Raw genomic sequence first — 16,266 nt, 5'->3', positions numbered from 1 at the left:
GGTTCATTTGAATATCCTGGTTCCCAGAAAACTAGACCTTTTGCTGCCAAAAAAAAAAAGTCAGCATTGCTTACCTGTAAATGGGGGTTCTACATAAGCAGCCAGATACAAAATCAGCCATAACCATTAGGGTGCAGACATCATCCAACAGTGCCAACATGTACCCAACTCACAAGAGCTCAGAAATCTGAGCATGCATGCATGATAGTTCCTGTACATTGCCCTGTAAGCCCCACAGGCTCGTCAAGAGCTTAAACTTAAGCACAGTAGTCAACTCTCCAGTAAGGCAGGAAATACATATATGGCTGAGTTATCCTGCTATCTACAGAGAAACACCCCCCCCCCCCCCAATTACAGATAAACAATTTTGCTTTCTCTACTGAAAAGGATGAAATCAGCCATAACCAGTCTCAAGCTGAGGGATGCAGTGGAGAGTGAACTATTTAGTAAACAGGCTGCACAGAACTGATTGTCCAAAGGTACCATCTCTTTGGAGCATACTGTCCAGATAGTAGTGGGACATGAATAGATGACCAAGTAGCAGTTTTGCAGATGTCTTCAACAGAAAAGGCCCTCAGATGAGTCACTGAACTCACTATGGAGCATATCTGATGAGTCTTGAGTGAGCAGCCAATGCATAGAAGTGCGCTATAAAGTCTACTAGCCAATGAGAGTTTGTTTGGGTACTGCCCTTTCCAATCTGTGGGATCAAAGGCCACGAACAGTTGAAAAGCATGAGGTTAAGCCCTCTAATTAATATCTTAGGCCTTTCTTACATTCTACGGCATGAAGAGCCCATTCTCCTTTGTGTGCATGCAGTTTTGGAAAAAAACATAGGCAGCATGATTGCTTGGCTGATGTAAAATACAGATACCACTTTTGGAAGAAACTTAGGATGAGTGCAGAGAACTCTGTTGTGAAATAAACTGTAGGTATGGTGGATAAGAGGCAAAGGCAGTAATCCGCTCACTCTGTGCACTGAAATGGCAGCCAGGTGAGAAACTTCAGGTCAACTGTCTTGAGAAGTTTGAAGTTTCATGAGTCATGAAGTTTCAATTTTTTGGCTTCGCTGTTCTTATTCTCTGATAAGCTTTCACTGCTGTAACCTAGATTAGAACAATGGATGTATTATGTGATGGGCTGTATTACTGCAGACTCGCGAATTCCTTTCCAGAACTGCAAGTCCCAGCAGCCTCTCCTGCAGAACATGGGAGAAGTTTCACGAAAGTTCCAGGGTGTCTAGGGAGGGGGTCAGTAGCCCCTTCAGCCGGAATATGCTCGCTCAGCAGTGCTTAGAACGCATGTGTAAAAGATAAGAACTGTAAAGTGCATAAGAGTCTGCTCCTGAAGGGGAGGGGCATGCAGTTGTACTGAGCCTTTGTCTTAGCTGCATCTTGCTGGCAATAAAAGTCTATCTTTACGGATCAGTTGTCTGGACCTCCTTACTGACTCATGAGTCTTCTTGCCCCATCCCCTGGGGCACTTTTACGGAAGTTCCTGTTTCTGAGATTGAGATAACTAGGTCATCTCTGAACACCAGTCTCGGCCCATCGAATAACTGCTCTAACACGTTCAAGATTTAGCAAACTGTGTCGGCCTATTTGGGAACTTTTCTCTCAAGGAGGGTTCTGAGCCTGATCCACTTCAAGTTGCCTCAGTCCATCCAGTATTTATGTTAAATCTGTTTTTATTAACACAGAAAGCATAATACCAGTAAAAAAAAAAAAAAAAAAAAAAAAAAAAGGGCATATGATACATAATTTTTCCTGTTACATATCATACAAGAAACTTTTATGAATTCTTCAAACCTCCTTTTCCCCAACTCATTCCACCCTCCCCGCCCTCCATTAACCCCCCCCAACACTGTCCATCCAGTATTTAAAAAAAATAAAAATAAAAATGCTAGTACTAATGATCTAAAAAATCTTTAGATCAATTTCTAACCTTCCTTTTTTGACAAAAGTATTGGAGAAAACAGTCCTTAGCCAGTTTCAGAATTTTTGTTTAGACAATCAAGCTAATTTAGACTCCCATCAGTACAATACAGAGACTTTTCTTTCCTTATTTGAAACCTTCACAATTAGGTTTTGACCGTGGACAAGGATACTTAACTTTATTAAAGTGCTTGTGACAAATAGGAACAGGAGACCTAGTCCTTAAATGGTTTACTTCCTTTTTAGTTTTGCTGGGGCCAAGTCTCCTCCTTTTGCACTGAATATTGGCATTCCTCAGGGCTCCATCCTTTCCACATCTCTCTTTAAATGGTTTTTCCTCCTATCTGCTGTGATTTAGCCAAATTAGATATCAGCTATCGAATGTATGCTGATTATGTTCAGTTTTGAACCTATAAAATATTCTTTTGCAGAAACCGTTAAGAGTCTCTGATTGCGTATTGACAGTGAACTTTTGGCTTAGAAGCCAAAAGTTGATTCTTAATATGGACAAAACAGAACAAAACTCTTATCTTGCAAGATGTCTTGCCCTGGATGTCCCCTTGTTGCTTGATTGTAGGGGTCAGACCAACTAAAATTTCTGGAGAAGCGCATAATCTTGGAATAATAATGGATGCCATCTTTTCCTTACACCCTCAAATTAACAAAATGGTCAAGGCTGCCCTTTTATAAGCTTCACCTACAATGCCGCTTACAACCTTACCTCAATGAGAATGATTTGAAAACTGTTATTCATGCTCCTGTGACCTCATCATTTGACCGTTGTAATTCCCTGTATCTTGGCCTAGCATTATCTACTCTAAGACCCAGGCAGCTTGCACAAGCTCGGGTTATGACTGGAGGAGCCTACATTGGTTGCCAATGGTCTGGCAAATTAAATTTAAAATCCTCCTTTTAATCTGCGAAGGCATAAAGGGTTTGGCACCAGCAATATTTAATACAGTTTTGAAAATTTACCAACTCCCGCAGACACTGTGCTCCTCCTTTCAGAACCTGCTTGCTATCCCGTCTTTCAAACAGATTCGCTTGATGAATTTAGGGAAAAGCTATGTGTGCAAGGGTCCCAATTGTGGAATGCTTTACCTCAGGGGATTAAAGATGAAATTTCTCTGGTGAAATTTAGAAAGGCACTGAAGGCCTATCTTTTTCAACAAGCTTACAGCGTCTGAGTTATTACTTCTACGAGTGAGATATGGGAGGCAAGGCTTTTCTTTAGAAAGTGACATGAGCAGCAAGTTTGTTAGTATGTATTTATATAGCCTTGTTTTTATAGTTCTATCCATCGTCTTATAGATGTTTGTTTTTATTGAATTGTGTTATTTATTATTTGTTTTAGTGATTATTCATTTTTACGAATGTCTATGTAAACTGCCTACACATTCCTTGACAGGTAGTCTAGAAATCCAGTAAATAAAATAAATGGCGGCAGATATGGACCTGGAGGCCCATTCAGTCTGGCCGGTTTCCTTCCTGTTGCCAAACCAGAAACCCCGGTGGGTCTCAGGTTTTCCTTTCACTTCATGAAGCCCTTAAATGGGAGAACCGGTGTTTGAGAAATGTCACCTGGGGAAGGGGCCTTGGCCATCCCAAATATTTGCAATTTTAAACACTTGTTTATCTTCTGTATGTCTTATCGGTACCCACACATTTGCTGGTTTTTCTCTTTACTAATTCTTGCTTTTGGCAGGATAGTCAAATTTTACCCTAGGTGGTGAACAATAAAACATACATACATAATTCAATCAATCAATATAACAAAACAAAAGGACAAAAAACATTGAAGAAATTAAACAATAGAGCCATCCAAGTTCAGCACTTACTCAAACACTAGTCTGAAAAGATAAGTTTCCAGCACGGCCTTAAATGTCTCTGCAGTTTTTCTTACGCACAACTAATATGGGTTAGAACTCCAGAGCTCAGCAGCAGCGACAGAACAGGCACGTTCTTGTGAGTCAGCAAATCGTGCCTAATGAACTGATAGCACACCTAGTACAGTCTGGGAGGATCTCAAGCCTTGGGATGGGTTGTAAAGACGAAAAAGGGCTTTGCCCAAGGAAAGGAGTCCATTGCCAATAACTTATGGACCAACAACAGGACTTTATACCAGACTCTGGATGCAATCGCTGGCCAATGTAGGTCTTTTATTGAGCAGCCTGAAATCAGTCTTGCTGCAGTGTTTTACACTATCTGAAGCACTCAACGCCAATGTACAAACTGTTACAATAATCTAACAATAGCTTGGCCACAGGTAATAGAGGTTTCAAGTTCCACACCAGGCATAATTTATGGAAATCTGACAGTACGTTCCAATTTAATTTAATTATGGAAAGTAGGAGTAGAGTCTATCATCACTACTCTTAAGCTTTCCACAGAGCATGGAACTTGAATGTTAAAATTGTCAATATGAATGGACAGAGGAGCATCAACCAGAGACCCAGGCTGCAAAACTAGCACTTTTGTTTTAGACAGATTTAGGGCAAGTTTGTTGTGCATAAGCCACTGCCTAATTGTGGCAACACAACTAGACATATACCTGGAGGTAACATCCCATGAGGAGTCTGCATGAATAAAAAATTGTACATCTGCATACATCTGGTATCCTGCATAAGCCCAGCCAAAATTCTGCATATAGGAGCTAAATATATGTTAAACAGATGCGCAGAAAGGTCTGAGCCTTGTGGATCATTGGTTAGCAGCAGATTCCATGCAGAACAGGACGAGCTACACCTAGTTTGCTGTTGGTCGCTCAAATAAGATTGAAACCATTTTAGCATGTTGCCTGCAAATCCACATTGCCGATATCAATACAAGATTCAATGGTCAACAGTGTCAAAGACCAATGTTGTGACTAAGATACATTTATTTCCTGCATCAAGGCCTCTTCTTTATGAATCAATAAGAGACAGTAACAAGATCTCAGTACTTACGGGTTTCCTGAAACTGAATTGTAGGTGATCTAATACAGAGTTCTACTCCAGAAATTTGAAGAGCTGTTTTAAAATCAAGGATCCAACTAATTTTGATACAAATGGAAGTGATGAAATGGGCCTAAAATTCGTAGGGTCTAAAGGAACTAAATTAGGTTTCTTTAAGAATGGTCCGAATGACGCCTGCTTCAAAGACCTTGGGACAAAGCCTTCTTGCAGTGAAATTAACCAGGGTAGTAGGGTGGGTACTATAGTGTCCTTAACTGCTTTTACAATAGCAATATTTCATGAATTTAGAGGACAAAATGATGGATTTAAAGATAAACTAAAGACTTCAGTTTCAGAAATTATTTCAAAAGGAGGACCATCTGGTATCACAATATTCTGGAAAGTCACAGAACCAACTAGGGACGGTGGAAAAGTTTGTCAAAATTTTGTGTGCTTTGAATGACAGGCAATCCATAAATGCTTGGCTGCAGGCCCAAAAGAAGGAGCTGTCAGATTACAGACCATTCTAAACAGTTCTTTGGGATGGTTTCCTACAGCCTAAAATCTTGCTGAATAGAAGGAAATTAAAGCTTCATCAACCTTGAATCTAAATGAATCTAAAAGCGATTTGTAATGTTTCAAAGCAACAGAGGACCTAGTATACTATCATATGCGTTCCTGCTACATATTGACACACTTTGAAGAACAAGTGTATGAACTAGAGTTTGTTTACATTTCTAGAATTTTTGTTTGGGGGTGGGGGGTGTTTATGTGTATGTACATAATATATTCCCTGAAAGCATGATATGTAGATGCTAAATAGTGAATACTGGCAAAACAAAAAGTGAAATGCTCTTATTTCCAGCTGAAAAGAGGGAGACCCTCTCTTGTAACAGGGAGAGTTGGCTATTCTGTGCATGAGAATTCAATGGGAAAAAGGGACAGAAATTGTATTAAAAGTGGATATGACTGTAGAGGGCGCCAGCAATTTGCTCATGATAGAGAGGATTCACTCATGTCCTATGAGTCCTGTGCTCGAACCACTCATTCAATCTCATTTCATGACTTTCTGAATATGAAGAAATGAATTGCTTGACCCTTAAAGTACTTTGTCTATTTTGACATCCCAAGATGGGGACCTGTGAGTTCACGGAAGCTCAAGTACCACAACAACTTTTTGTTGATCCTTATTCCAACCTGCTAAGACTCCATTCTATTTAGTGTGAGAGGGAGGAGATGATTTGTATATTCACAGATATCTAAGATACTACTTATCAACCTGTAATATCCCTGTTCTATTATGAATTTGTACTGTCTGCAGTACTAAACTGCTGACTAAATTCACATTGGTTTTGGCACTACCATAAAATCTTAATACTACACGACAGTGCTGATGTGCCCTTACCGTCAACAGAACCAAACTCCCTTTCATGTGCACGAGTGAGGATCTCTTTGTATAACGTTTCTGCTTGTTTAAATTTGCCTTGTTTTAGGTAGCATGATGCCTAAAAAACAAAACAAAAACAACAACAATGAATATTTTAGCTGAGCCTTCACACCCCAAATGTATCTTTTAGACATATTTTTGCACCTGGTTAATCTAATCATTTTAATATTTTAACGACGCAGAGCAAAGTCTGCATACCATAAAAGGGGTTCTCCATAGATAGCCATGATATGTGGCTGACCTCATCTGATGGCACCAAACAGACCCAGCTCTCTAGCTCAGTAGAATTTTTATTAATGAGCATGCAAAGACATTTCCATGCACCGACTGCCTCATGAGCCCCTCGGTCAACTGTAAAGCTTAGCTTGAGCTAGGTAGTTGACTCTCCAGGGAGACAGGCAGGGATTAAGCATAGCTAATTCATCCTTCTGTTTATGGAGAACACCATTTACAATAAGCAAACTTGCTTTCTCCAACAAGCAGGGCTGAATTAGCCATGACATGTGTGTGTGTGGGGGGGGGGGGGAAATCCCAAGCCGAGGGCTGCAGTGGAGCAATTACTGAAAAAGCAACCCAGACACCTCACTTCCTCTGTGAAGCAAGGACTACTGGGTGAAGAGGCTACGCAGAACCGCTTGGCCAAAGTTACTGTCGCTTCTTAAAAGACTGTCCAGACAGTAAAGGGATGTGAAGGTGTGAATGTGTGACCAATTTGCAGCTTTGCACATGTGTTCGATGGAGAAGTCTCAGTCAATTAAGAGCAATGGCTGAGTCCGATTTGAAGCCATCCAGAGCATAGCAATGTGCGCTACAGAGCCAGCCAGTGTGCTTGACAACAGCAATTCCTAGTCAGCTGAGAAGACTGACGATGTAGTTGAGTTCTCTTCAGATAACAGATCAAGGTCCTTTTACAGTTCAGTAAATGAAAGGCCATCTCCCCTTTATGTTCATGAGATCTTGGCAGCAATGTGGGCAGAACAATGGCTTGATTCAAATTAAATGCCCAAATCACTTTTGGTAGAAACTTAGGGAGAGTGTGGAGCACCACCCTATTATGGAAACATTGTAGAAATAGAGAGTAATGAGCCAACGCTTGTAGCTCATAGGCTTCTAGCCAACATGATGGAGACTAGAAATACCATGTTCCAGGTAAGAATCTTTAAGAAAGCGGACTACAACAGCTCTTAGGGAGGCTTCATCAGTTTGACAAGATGACTGAGATCCCATGGCACCGATGGCTTTACAATCTGAGGTCCTATATGCCATAAACCCTTTATGAACAGATACCAGAAGACGGATGGAGATCGCTCTTCCATCCACTGGAGGGTGGTATGTAGCAATAACACAGAGATGCACTTTGACTAACAATGTACTGAGGCCCAAAGAGGAAGGGGAGAACAAGTACTGAAGTAGATCTTTTGGAGCACAGGTGAACCAGTTGAAGGAGTTTGCCCTACCCCAAGAGGAAAACCTCTATTTGAAACTGAGCATCCATCTGGTAGATGGCTTCTGGCCAAAATCATGACATCCTCATACTATTTACGATAGTGACAATGAGAATACTGAGTGCTCAACATCAATGCCATCAAGCTGAGGGAGGGGAGGCTTGCAAAACAGATGACCTTCCTGTTGAGTTAGTAGAGCCAGATAGGATCCCAGAGGGATTAGTGGAAGGAATGAATCTGACGAGGTGAGAAAACCCTACTTACCTGGACCAAGCTGGATTGATGAGGATAATATGCACCCAGTCTGAGTAACTTCTGCACTTTTCTTCCCACCAACAGAAGCAGATGAAAGGCATACAGTATGTCTGCATCCCACTTGAACAGAAAAGCACCCAGGTACAAATCCAAACTTGCTTTGAAGAATGGAGCAAAATTTGTCAACTTTCCTGTTGTCTTCTGACATGAACAGGTTGATTGGCAGGTGATCCCAGAGGTCAAACAGTCTATCTGCCACATCATGGACCACTCATGGGGATGACAAAGCCTGCCAAGATGATCCGCTAGTGTGTTGGAGATTCCAGGAAGATAAACTGCTGCAAGTGTGAGCCCACTCCCAAATTTTCATAGATTCCTGGCAGAGGGTCCAACATTACCACTTGATTGTCAGTTTGGATCAGAATTCTCTTTCCCTGAAGAAGATGCCAGAATACTCAACTCATGGCAAATGGCTCATAGCTCCAAGAGATTGATCTGAAAAAGAGCTCTGTCGCTGACCAGATCCTGAGTTTGGAAGGAGCCCATGTAGATACTCCAACCCTTGGTAGAAGCATCCATTGCCAGAATTACCTGATGAAGTAGAATTCGAAGAGGAGCATCTGTTTCCAGACCTGTAGATCTAGCCACCAAAGAAAAGACCTTTATGGAGTGTGAGCAGGGCTGGAACAGCTGATCCCACTGGGCACCAAGTCACCACTGAAGAACCCTCATTTTGAGGTGCATCATAGGAACCACAAACAGTTCTGCTGCCCAGGACAACCAGGATTGCTCAGACTGGGACCTGATTACACAGTAGTAAGTTCTGAACAAGTGTTCGAAGATAGGATGCCCAATCTGATGGCAGGAATGCTCTCTCTTCATTAATCTATTTAACGCCTTAATGAACTTTATTCTATGGGTAGGAAAGTGGTTCAACTTGGCAAAGCTGATTATGAACCCTAGTGACTAAAAGAACTGGATTATCTTTTGCAGGGAGTCAATACCACTGCCTGGGACGATCCCATCACCAGTCATACAGATAAAGAAAGACAAATTCCCTGGAAACAAAGGTGTGCCACTGCTACTACTAGCCTTTTTGTAAAAACTCGAGGCTGCTAACTCAAAGGAAAAACTTACATTGGTAGTGAGGAGTCCACCATGAACCTAGGTATTTCCAACGAGACTGATAGATGGGTACATATGCATTTTTTTACATTTATGGTGCACATCCAGTCTCCCAGTGGATAAAAGGCAGGATGGTGTAGAGGGAGCTCATTTTGAACTTTTCCTATAACAGGCTCTTCTTCAGATTTCATAAATCCAGGATGGGTCTCAATCCAGTCTTCTTGTGGCTAAGAAGATAGCAGGAGTAGAATCCCTTACCATGGTCTTTGTTTCTGAAACAGGCAATAGAGCCTGTCCCTCCAATCACCTGAAGAAAGAGATGCGTGAAGGGAGACTAATTTGGATTGAAGGCTAAACATTGATGCAGTACAGAGAAACAGGAGAAGCACAAACAGTAGCCAGACTTCACAATTTTGAGGACCCAATGGTCCTTGGAGATCTTCTGCCACTCTTGCCCCTTACTGGAGGGGTCAATTCTGAGGATCGAGACTCATCAAAAATTAGGACTAGTCATAAGCTAGGCCTGCTCTGATGCTTTAAGTTGATGTATCACACACCACATGTCAAGCTGAAAGCTGCTGCAGCAGAAGCATTGGTGGGCGCAATAATGCTGGAATTGGTGGAAAGGGTGTCTTTGGAAGAAGGAAGGAATGCTTGTAAGTGAAGCTAAAGACATCTAGAGGAAGAAGGCTGCTCAGCCCCTATCGATAAGGGCCAAACTGCTGAACACTGTTCCTTGATCTGGGCAAGTGTTTCTCTGAACTTGTCCTCAAAGAGTTTGTCCACTGAACACAAAACGTTTGCCAACTTTTCATGAACATCCTCATGTAGGCTACTGGCCCTTAGCCAGGCCATCCAGTGTGCTCCAATTGCAGAAGATTTTTCCGTGGTATTGAACGATGCATACACTGAGCAAAGGAGATTATGCTCATGCTCTTCTACATCCAGAAGGGGCTGATAGCCTTCCTGCTCCCTGTCAAGACTCTAGAAGAGGCTTCAATTTATCAATGCAGCCATGTTTTACCATGTAAAGTTGATGGGCAAAAATGCAGGCATTAAGACTTCGAATTCACAGGTGGAGACAAATTAGCTCATGACCCTGATGAAGACAAAAGTGATAGGGGTGGACCCTCTCATCTCAGATGAGAATACTCCCGGGTCATACTCCAGTCCATGGTGTCTCGTGCTCCCTCACTGGACTGGCAAGATTCCTCTGTAGACAGGAATGGTTAGCGAGGGCTAGATCCCGCGCCACTGGGACCTCAGACAGCAGCACCTGAGGTATGCAGGTGAGAGACTCTCCCTTGCGGAAATATAACCAGACATTTTGAACAGGAGAAATTGAAGAATGCCTTCCTTATCACTGCCTGCTAAAGAGGTAAAGAAATTCTTTACAATTCAGCCACATGGTCTATGGACTGTTGTATCCTTTGATCCAGAGTGGGAGTAGAGACATCCTTTTCTGAAGCCAGTATAGCATCGCCTTCCTAAGAAGCCCATATTGGACTCCAGGAAAAGGCTCCTTCCTGGGTTAACTGCACTGGTGACCACAGAGACCAGAGGCACAATGAAGCATATAGGGTCCTGAGTTTCCAGACGAAACCCACTGATCAAGGGAAGGGAAGCAGCTCCACGAAGCATGAGGTCCAGGCCAAGGAAGCGAGAGGAGACAAAGGGACCAACATAGAGGAAGTTAACTGTAAGGCGTCATCTACTGGTCCTCCCAAGACTTGCTCCTGTATCACGTGTATTGAATGCATCAATGGCAGAGGGCCAATGGTGCATCGAAGGAGCCTGTTTCAGCAGAATTCTGCCTCAATGAAGCCTGTTGCACTGTCAGCTCTGAGCAGTGTTTTTTTTTTCTTCTGTATAGTCGGGCCCTGCAAAGAAGGGGGAATTGCCTGGGTGCACCAAGGAGCTCACAAACTCCTGTGCTTGATGCTTTTGGATCTTGCTTGACCCCTCAACCACCTCAGATCTGGAGCCTGGCAACACAGTTGCGAAAGCTTTACCTGAGGAGTTTCTGCTCAACTCAATGGAAGAGAGCCAGAGGACGTTGCACGCTGAGAGAAGGAATTTTTCACTGACCTGTGAAGTTCCTCCATCTTCCAGGCCCTATTCCTCAGGGACCTCAGTGACATCTGACCACATAGCAATTAGCAGAACTGTGGTCAGGACTGAGGCATCTGTAACAAGGATGTGAAAAGTCAGACACGTGGACCATTGATGATAGACATCTTGTGGCCACAGACAGTCCCTGAAGCAGCTGGAGGTGGCCTTCTTGAAATCAGACATCTGCAATAACAGGTTCCTATTTATTTTGGTAGCACTGAAAAGCACTGTTAAGGGGCTGCTGAGGCAGTAAGGAAACTCTAAAAACAAGTTAGCTGAAGGAAGAACTTCAGAAAATTGAAGAGGGCAAAACCGAAAGAGAGACTACACATCTATGCAGAAGCTCGTACAAAACAAAGATTGAGGAGTTCACAAGACAATGCATGCTCAGTAGTAAAATTCTACAGATCTAGAGAGGACGGATGCTGTCACTCACATGTCATGGCTAATTCAGTCCTGCTTATCAAAAGAGAAAGCTAGTTTATATTTAGATCTTTGTACAAACGCACCAAGTTATTCTTAGTCTTTGCCACATTTGGATCATCTGGTCCCAGTTTTGTTTGGTAGATCTCAAGTGCTCTCTGATAGTAATATTCCACTTCTTCATACTTGCCCTGGTTCTGACATAGGAGGGCCAAGTTATTCAACTGCTTAGCAACATCTGGATGGTCTTTACCCAGCACCTACAAAAACAGATATACATCATTACTATGTTTTAGATCTTTATCAGGCAGATACCCAATGACTGGGCTACAGAAGCTGCTACATCTGGTGTACAACATGGTCGAGTATATAAATATTTTGTTTTTGATGAAAAGACATCCAAGTTTCCAAAACATTCTTTCTGCATTGGACTGAAATGGCAGCAAACATTTTGGTTCACAAAAATATTTTGATCTAAGGAGGTTTAAGTATGTAAGAGTCTTACTAAGACACTGCAAGTGCACAAAACTGAAAGAACCAAAAGTTTAACAAACAATTTCTTAATAGTTATAGAGGAAAGATGAATATTCTACCATCTAAGTTATTTGAAGCAATTTTGATAGATATTTAAAAATAAACTGGGCTGGCCCGATGACCTAGTAGCAGAACTATGGACTGTCAAGCTAGCTATGGGGTTTTCTTTCTGGATCAGGTTTCTGCTCCCCAAGCTGTCAGGAGCTAGGGATGCTATAGAGGCAGAGAGAATATTAAATTGAACAGTGACATCTATGGAAGTAATTGGAGGAAAAAAATCCCAGGTAACTGTTAATGAAGGTTCATGGCCCTGTAGCTCTAGTTGGAGCAGAGTAAGTTGGAAACTGCTAGGAAAATGTAAACGAATTGAACCTGCTATTAGTTGTCAATATAAAAAAGTGATAAGATGCACAGACAGTAGCTGAACAGGTGCATAAACTTAGAGGAAAGCTAGACATGACTGAGAAAGCATTGTAAGAAAAGACCTATTTTAGGCATGAAGGTGGGCAGATTATAAAGGATAGTAAAATGAATGTATTGATATTGCAATTCTTGTTGTTGAAACCAATCCCATAAATTATACGTGCAAATAGTCTTATTTATTGGGCACTTTAGGACTCTAATCACTGCAAGAAAAAACCTCACAAACCAACTATAAACCCATTCTACTAATGTGCTCACATTATATTTTGTACCTTTTCTCGGATCTCAAGAGCTCTCTTGCACAAAGGCTCAGCCTCCTTGTACTTCCCTCGCTTTCCGTAAAGCACTGCAAGATTATTAAGTGTGGCGGCCACCTGCCAACAGAGGAGAAAAAGAGTAAGCACAGCAAAAGAATCCTCAGAATGCATTTCTGCACTTACTTTATACCCTGTATGTACAATGAAGATCTCAAATCTTTTCTGAACAATGGCAGACCATTCAAAAGCAGAACAAACACGGCTTAGCTATGTAACATATACTGTAGCTGCTAAAAGACAAAGAAAAGATTTCAGAGAAATAATCCCGAGACCAGTTTGCTTATTTTTTTTTTTCCCAAACAAAAGATACAGATGAGATCTCCACTATAATACAGGTTATATGAAGCTTTACAATCCCAACCAGTCAAATGACTTAACTATATACAGCAAGAGTCTGATTTATAAAGAATGCCTTGTACAGAAGCATCAGGAGTTTGGCATCATTACTAAATCAAAAGTTGGATAATCAATGAAAGAATAGTATTGTTCCTTCAGAAGTGAAAATTTCCGATGTACATGCAGCTGTGATTTAAAATCCAATGTAAATATGGCGCAACAGTCAATTATACAAGAAATAGTTTCAGATAAATCAAAAGCCCCCAGGAGTGCACTAAACATCTGCACAGTACAGAACTTTAAGTATTTATTATCTTGATCAGTGTACAGTGGCTGCCTACCTGCAGGATCTAGTGAAAAGCCAGGTCATAACACTTTCCTGTTGAATTTAACAGTAAAATGAGTTGGAAACACACATAAAAAACATACTTAATGAATACAACCCAAGTCACCCTATAATAGATATATAAATATATACAAACCGCTGGATGGTCTTTGCCCAGAGTCTTCTCACGGATTGCTAAGGCATCATTCAGGAGATTTGCTGCATCTTTGTATTTGTTCTGGTCCCTAAATTAAGGATCCATAATTAGTATGAAACTGATTTGTTTTCAGCTTGAAATAGAATGTGCTATAACACAGTAGTGCTATTCATTCACAGCTGAGATTTCACCAGTTTACTATCCATATTCATCTCTAGGCTATAAGTCACCAACAAGCATGAGTGTCCAAGCATCTTTTCAGAAATAACTCTGAATGCTATTCAAAAGTGTTGTTTTCTTTTTTAGAAAATGCACACCGAGTAACATTTAGAAGGATATGAAATAAAGGAATCAGATTAACCAAAAGTAGTTGTCCCCAAGGTTAGCAAACACAATAAAGGAGAAATCCACTAACAAGGGGATAACTGCTTTCAGAGAATGAAATTACACAAAAATTCAGGAACACACCATAGCTCTGAAAGTATTTTTAAAGCACTATTTCTGCAGTGAGTTCTAGTAAGCTTTTCTCTATCAACTTGCAGCTTATTGGCTGGTACACATTTGGATTTCTAAAACGCCACACACATGGTTTTAATATTTCTGTTAATGTTACACAGTGACTAAATGTTGGCACAGCTAACAGGTACAACAAAGAGTCAGTCAAATTCAGCATGATCTTTTCCCAAAGACACAGAACTGGAGAATGGCTTTGGTAACGTGGGGCCCAAGAGCAGGGCCGCCATCAGGGCAGTATTCTTGGGCCTGCAGTATGGGGCCCCAGGATCTACTGCCACATATGGGGGCCCGCAGCCGCCAGGCGGCAGGTGCGCTTGGGGGATGTATTAGTTCATGGCAAAGAGGCCCACTGAGGCTCTCTCCGACAGTCTGTCGCCCAGGGGCCTACTGAAACCTGGAGCCGGCCCTGGGTGCGGGCCCCAGAGAAGGGAGAGAATCAATGCTATGCGTGTCTTTTAGACACACATAGCATTGATTTACAGAGCACCGCAGACAGAGACTCGTCCGCGCGCTCTGTCCTGCCAGCGTTCACTGTCTGACGCGGCTGTGACGTCACCGCCGCGTCAGACAGTATGCGCTGGCAAAGCGCGCGGGCCGTTGCTGTCTGCTTGCTAGCTGGAGGCCGAGGAGCCGCGGAGTCCCCGGAGCGCAAAGGGTAAGTAACAAGTTTGTTTTGCCGGTGCATTATCAATTTATTACTGGGGGGGACGTCTGGTGCATTATCTATTTATTACTGGGGGGACGTCTGGTGTATTATCTATTTATTACTGGGGGGCTGGTGCATTATCTATTTATTAGTGTGAACTAGGCCTAACAAGTCAACCGCTGAATGAATGGCCACATGAGGGAGGGTTTACATTGAATTTTCGGCTTCCGTAATCAAGCACATAATGTGTATGATCGGGAAGGCCCAAAGCATAGTAAGACAGTTTTTTATGTGCGAGAAGCACTTTTTTTCTCTTTTCTTGATTAAATGCATTTTTTTATTATAAGCAGCAGCTACTAAAATGATTTTGCAACAGACTTTCTTTGTTATATAGAACACAGTTGGAACACGGCCTTATACATAGTAAGCAGTTTATCATTGACCTTGATTACTAGCAAATGTTCATTATGTCTCTAGTAAATTCTGATAACCCCAAAGAATGTACCATCACAAATCTGGCTCTCAAAAACGGAAGCAGAAAAGAGAGCGTAAAGAAGAAGAGGAAAAGTTGAAGAAAAAAAACCTCATACAACAGTACTTTCAAAAGCCACAAAGTGACAGGGGAGATGAAGTTCAGGAAATGCAAACAGAAGCTTCTCATGAAACAGTTGAGCCGACTACTTCATCCTGTCAGGTAGCTGCACCTGTGAGCATTTCTTCAGTGATAGAAGAAGAGGCTGAAACATTGTGTAGTATGCCACCATGTGCAGTATCAGAAGACGATGCAGACACACGGTCCTGCACCTCGTCACCGAAAAGACCTGTCATTATAGATGAAGATTCGTCTTCAGACCAAATTGTGACATCCCGTGTTTGTACAGAGGTGGAAGAAGAAACACCTTCCTGCACAAATGCAAGTTCCTACCCTGAGAATGACGATGTTGCCCTAAACACAACTTCAATAGAACAGTCACACGAGGAAGAAATTGACTGGAAAGACCCAGCACTATGGCCAGATGTCCTCAAAGACAAAGAAAGAGAGAAGATTGTCCTTTCTGGACTTTTCAATGTCGAGCAATTAAAGAATATGGCACAATCACTACCTAAAGATGCTGACACTCGTTCTTTCAGTGATTTTCTTCTATATGCCAAGTCATCAAATGGACGTGAAAAGATTTTAAGAGATTGGCTGAGATGGAGTCCAAGCAATAAAGTACTGTATTGTGTAACTTGCATGGCATTTACTAATGACTCTATATGTAAAACAGGAAGCATGCTTAGTAGGAAGGATGGTTTTGATCCATCGAAGCACAAGTGGCATCGGTTGTACATAAAGTT

General features: G+C 41.9%; 1 protein-coding gene across 4 annotated transcripts in view; it reads right to left on the bottom strand.

The window, feature by feature from the left end:
• Positions 1-16,266, bottom strand: part of KLC1 (kinesin light chain 1) — a 102,544-nt gene that overhangs the window by 47,264 nt on the left and 39,014 nt on the right. For all 4 annotated transcript variants that reach the window (XM_029598034.1, XM_029598036.1, XM_029598035.1 and 1 more), the window contains exons 6-9: positions 13,767-13,854; positions 12,904-13,005; positions 11,761-11,934; positions 6,273-6,372 (exon numbers count right to left, since the gene is read on the bottom strand). In XM_029598034.1, coding sequence (XP_029453894.1) covers positions 6,273-6,372; positions 11,761-11,934; positions 12,904-13,005; positions 13,767-13,854 — 464 coding nt within the window. The remainder of the gene's footprint in view (positions 1-6,272; positions 6,373-11,760; positions 11,935-12,903; positions 13,006-13,766; positions 13,855-16,266) is intronic.

Source organism: Rhinatrema bivittatum, chromosome 4 (assembly GCF_901001135.1).
Source record: "Rhinatrema bivittatum chromosome 4, aRhiBiv1.1, whole genome shotgun sequence".
Classification (NCBI taxonomy): domain Eukaryota; kingdom Metazoa; phylum Chordata; class Amphibia; order Gymnophiona; family Rhinatrematidae; genus Rhinatrema; species Rhinatrema bivittatum.
Note: the sequence above shows the minus strand (reverse complement) of the source record. Positions and strands in the feature narration are given on the sequence as shown.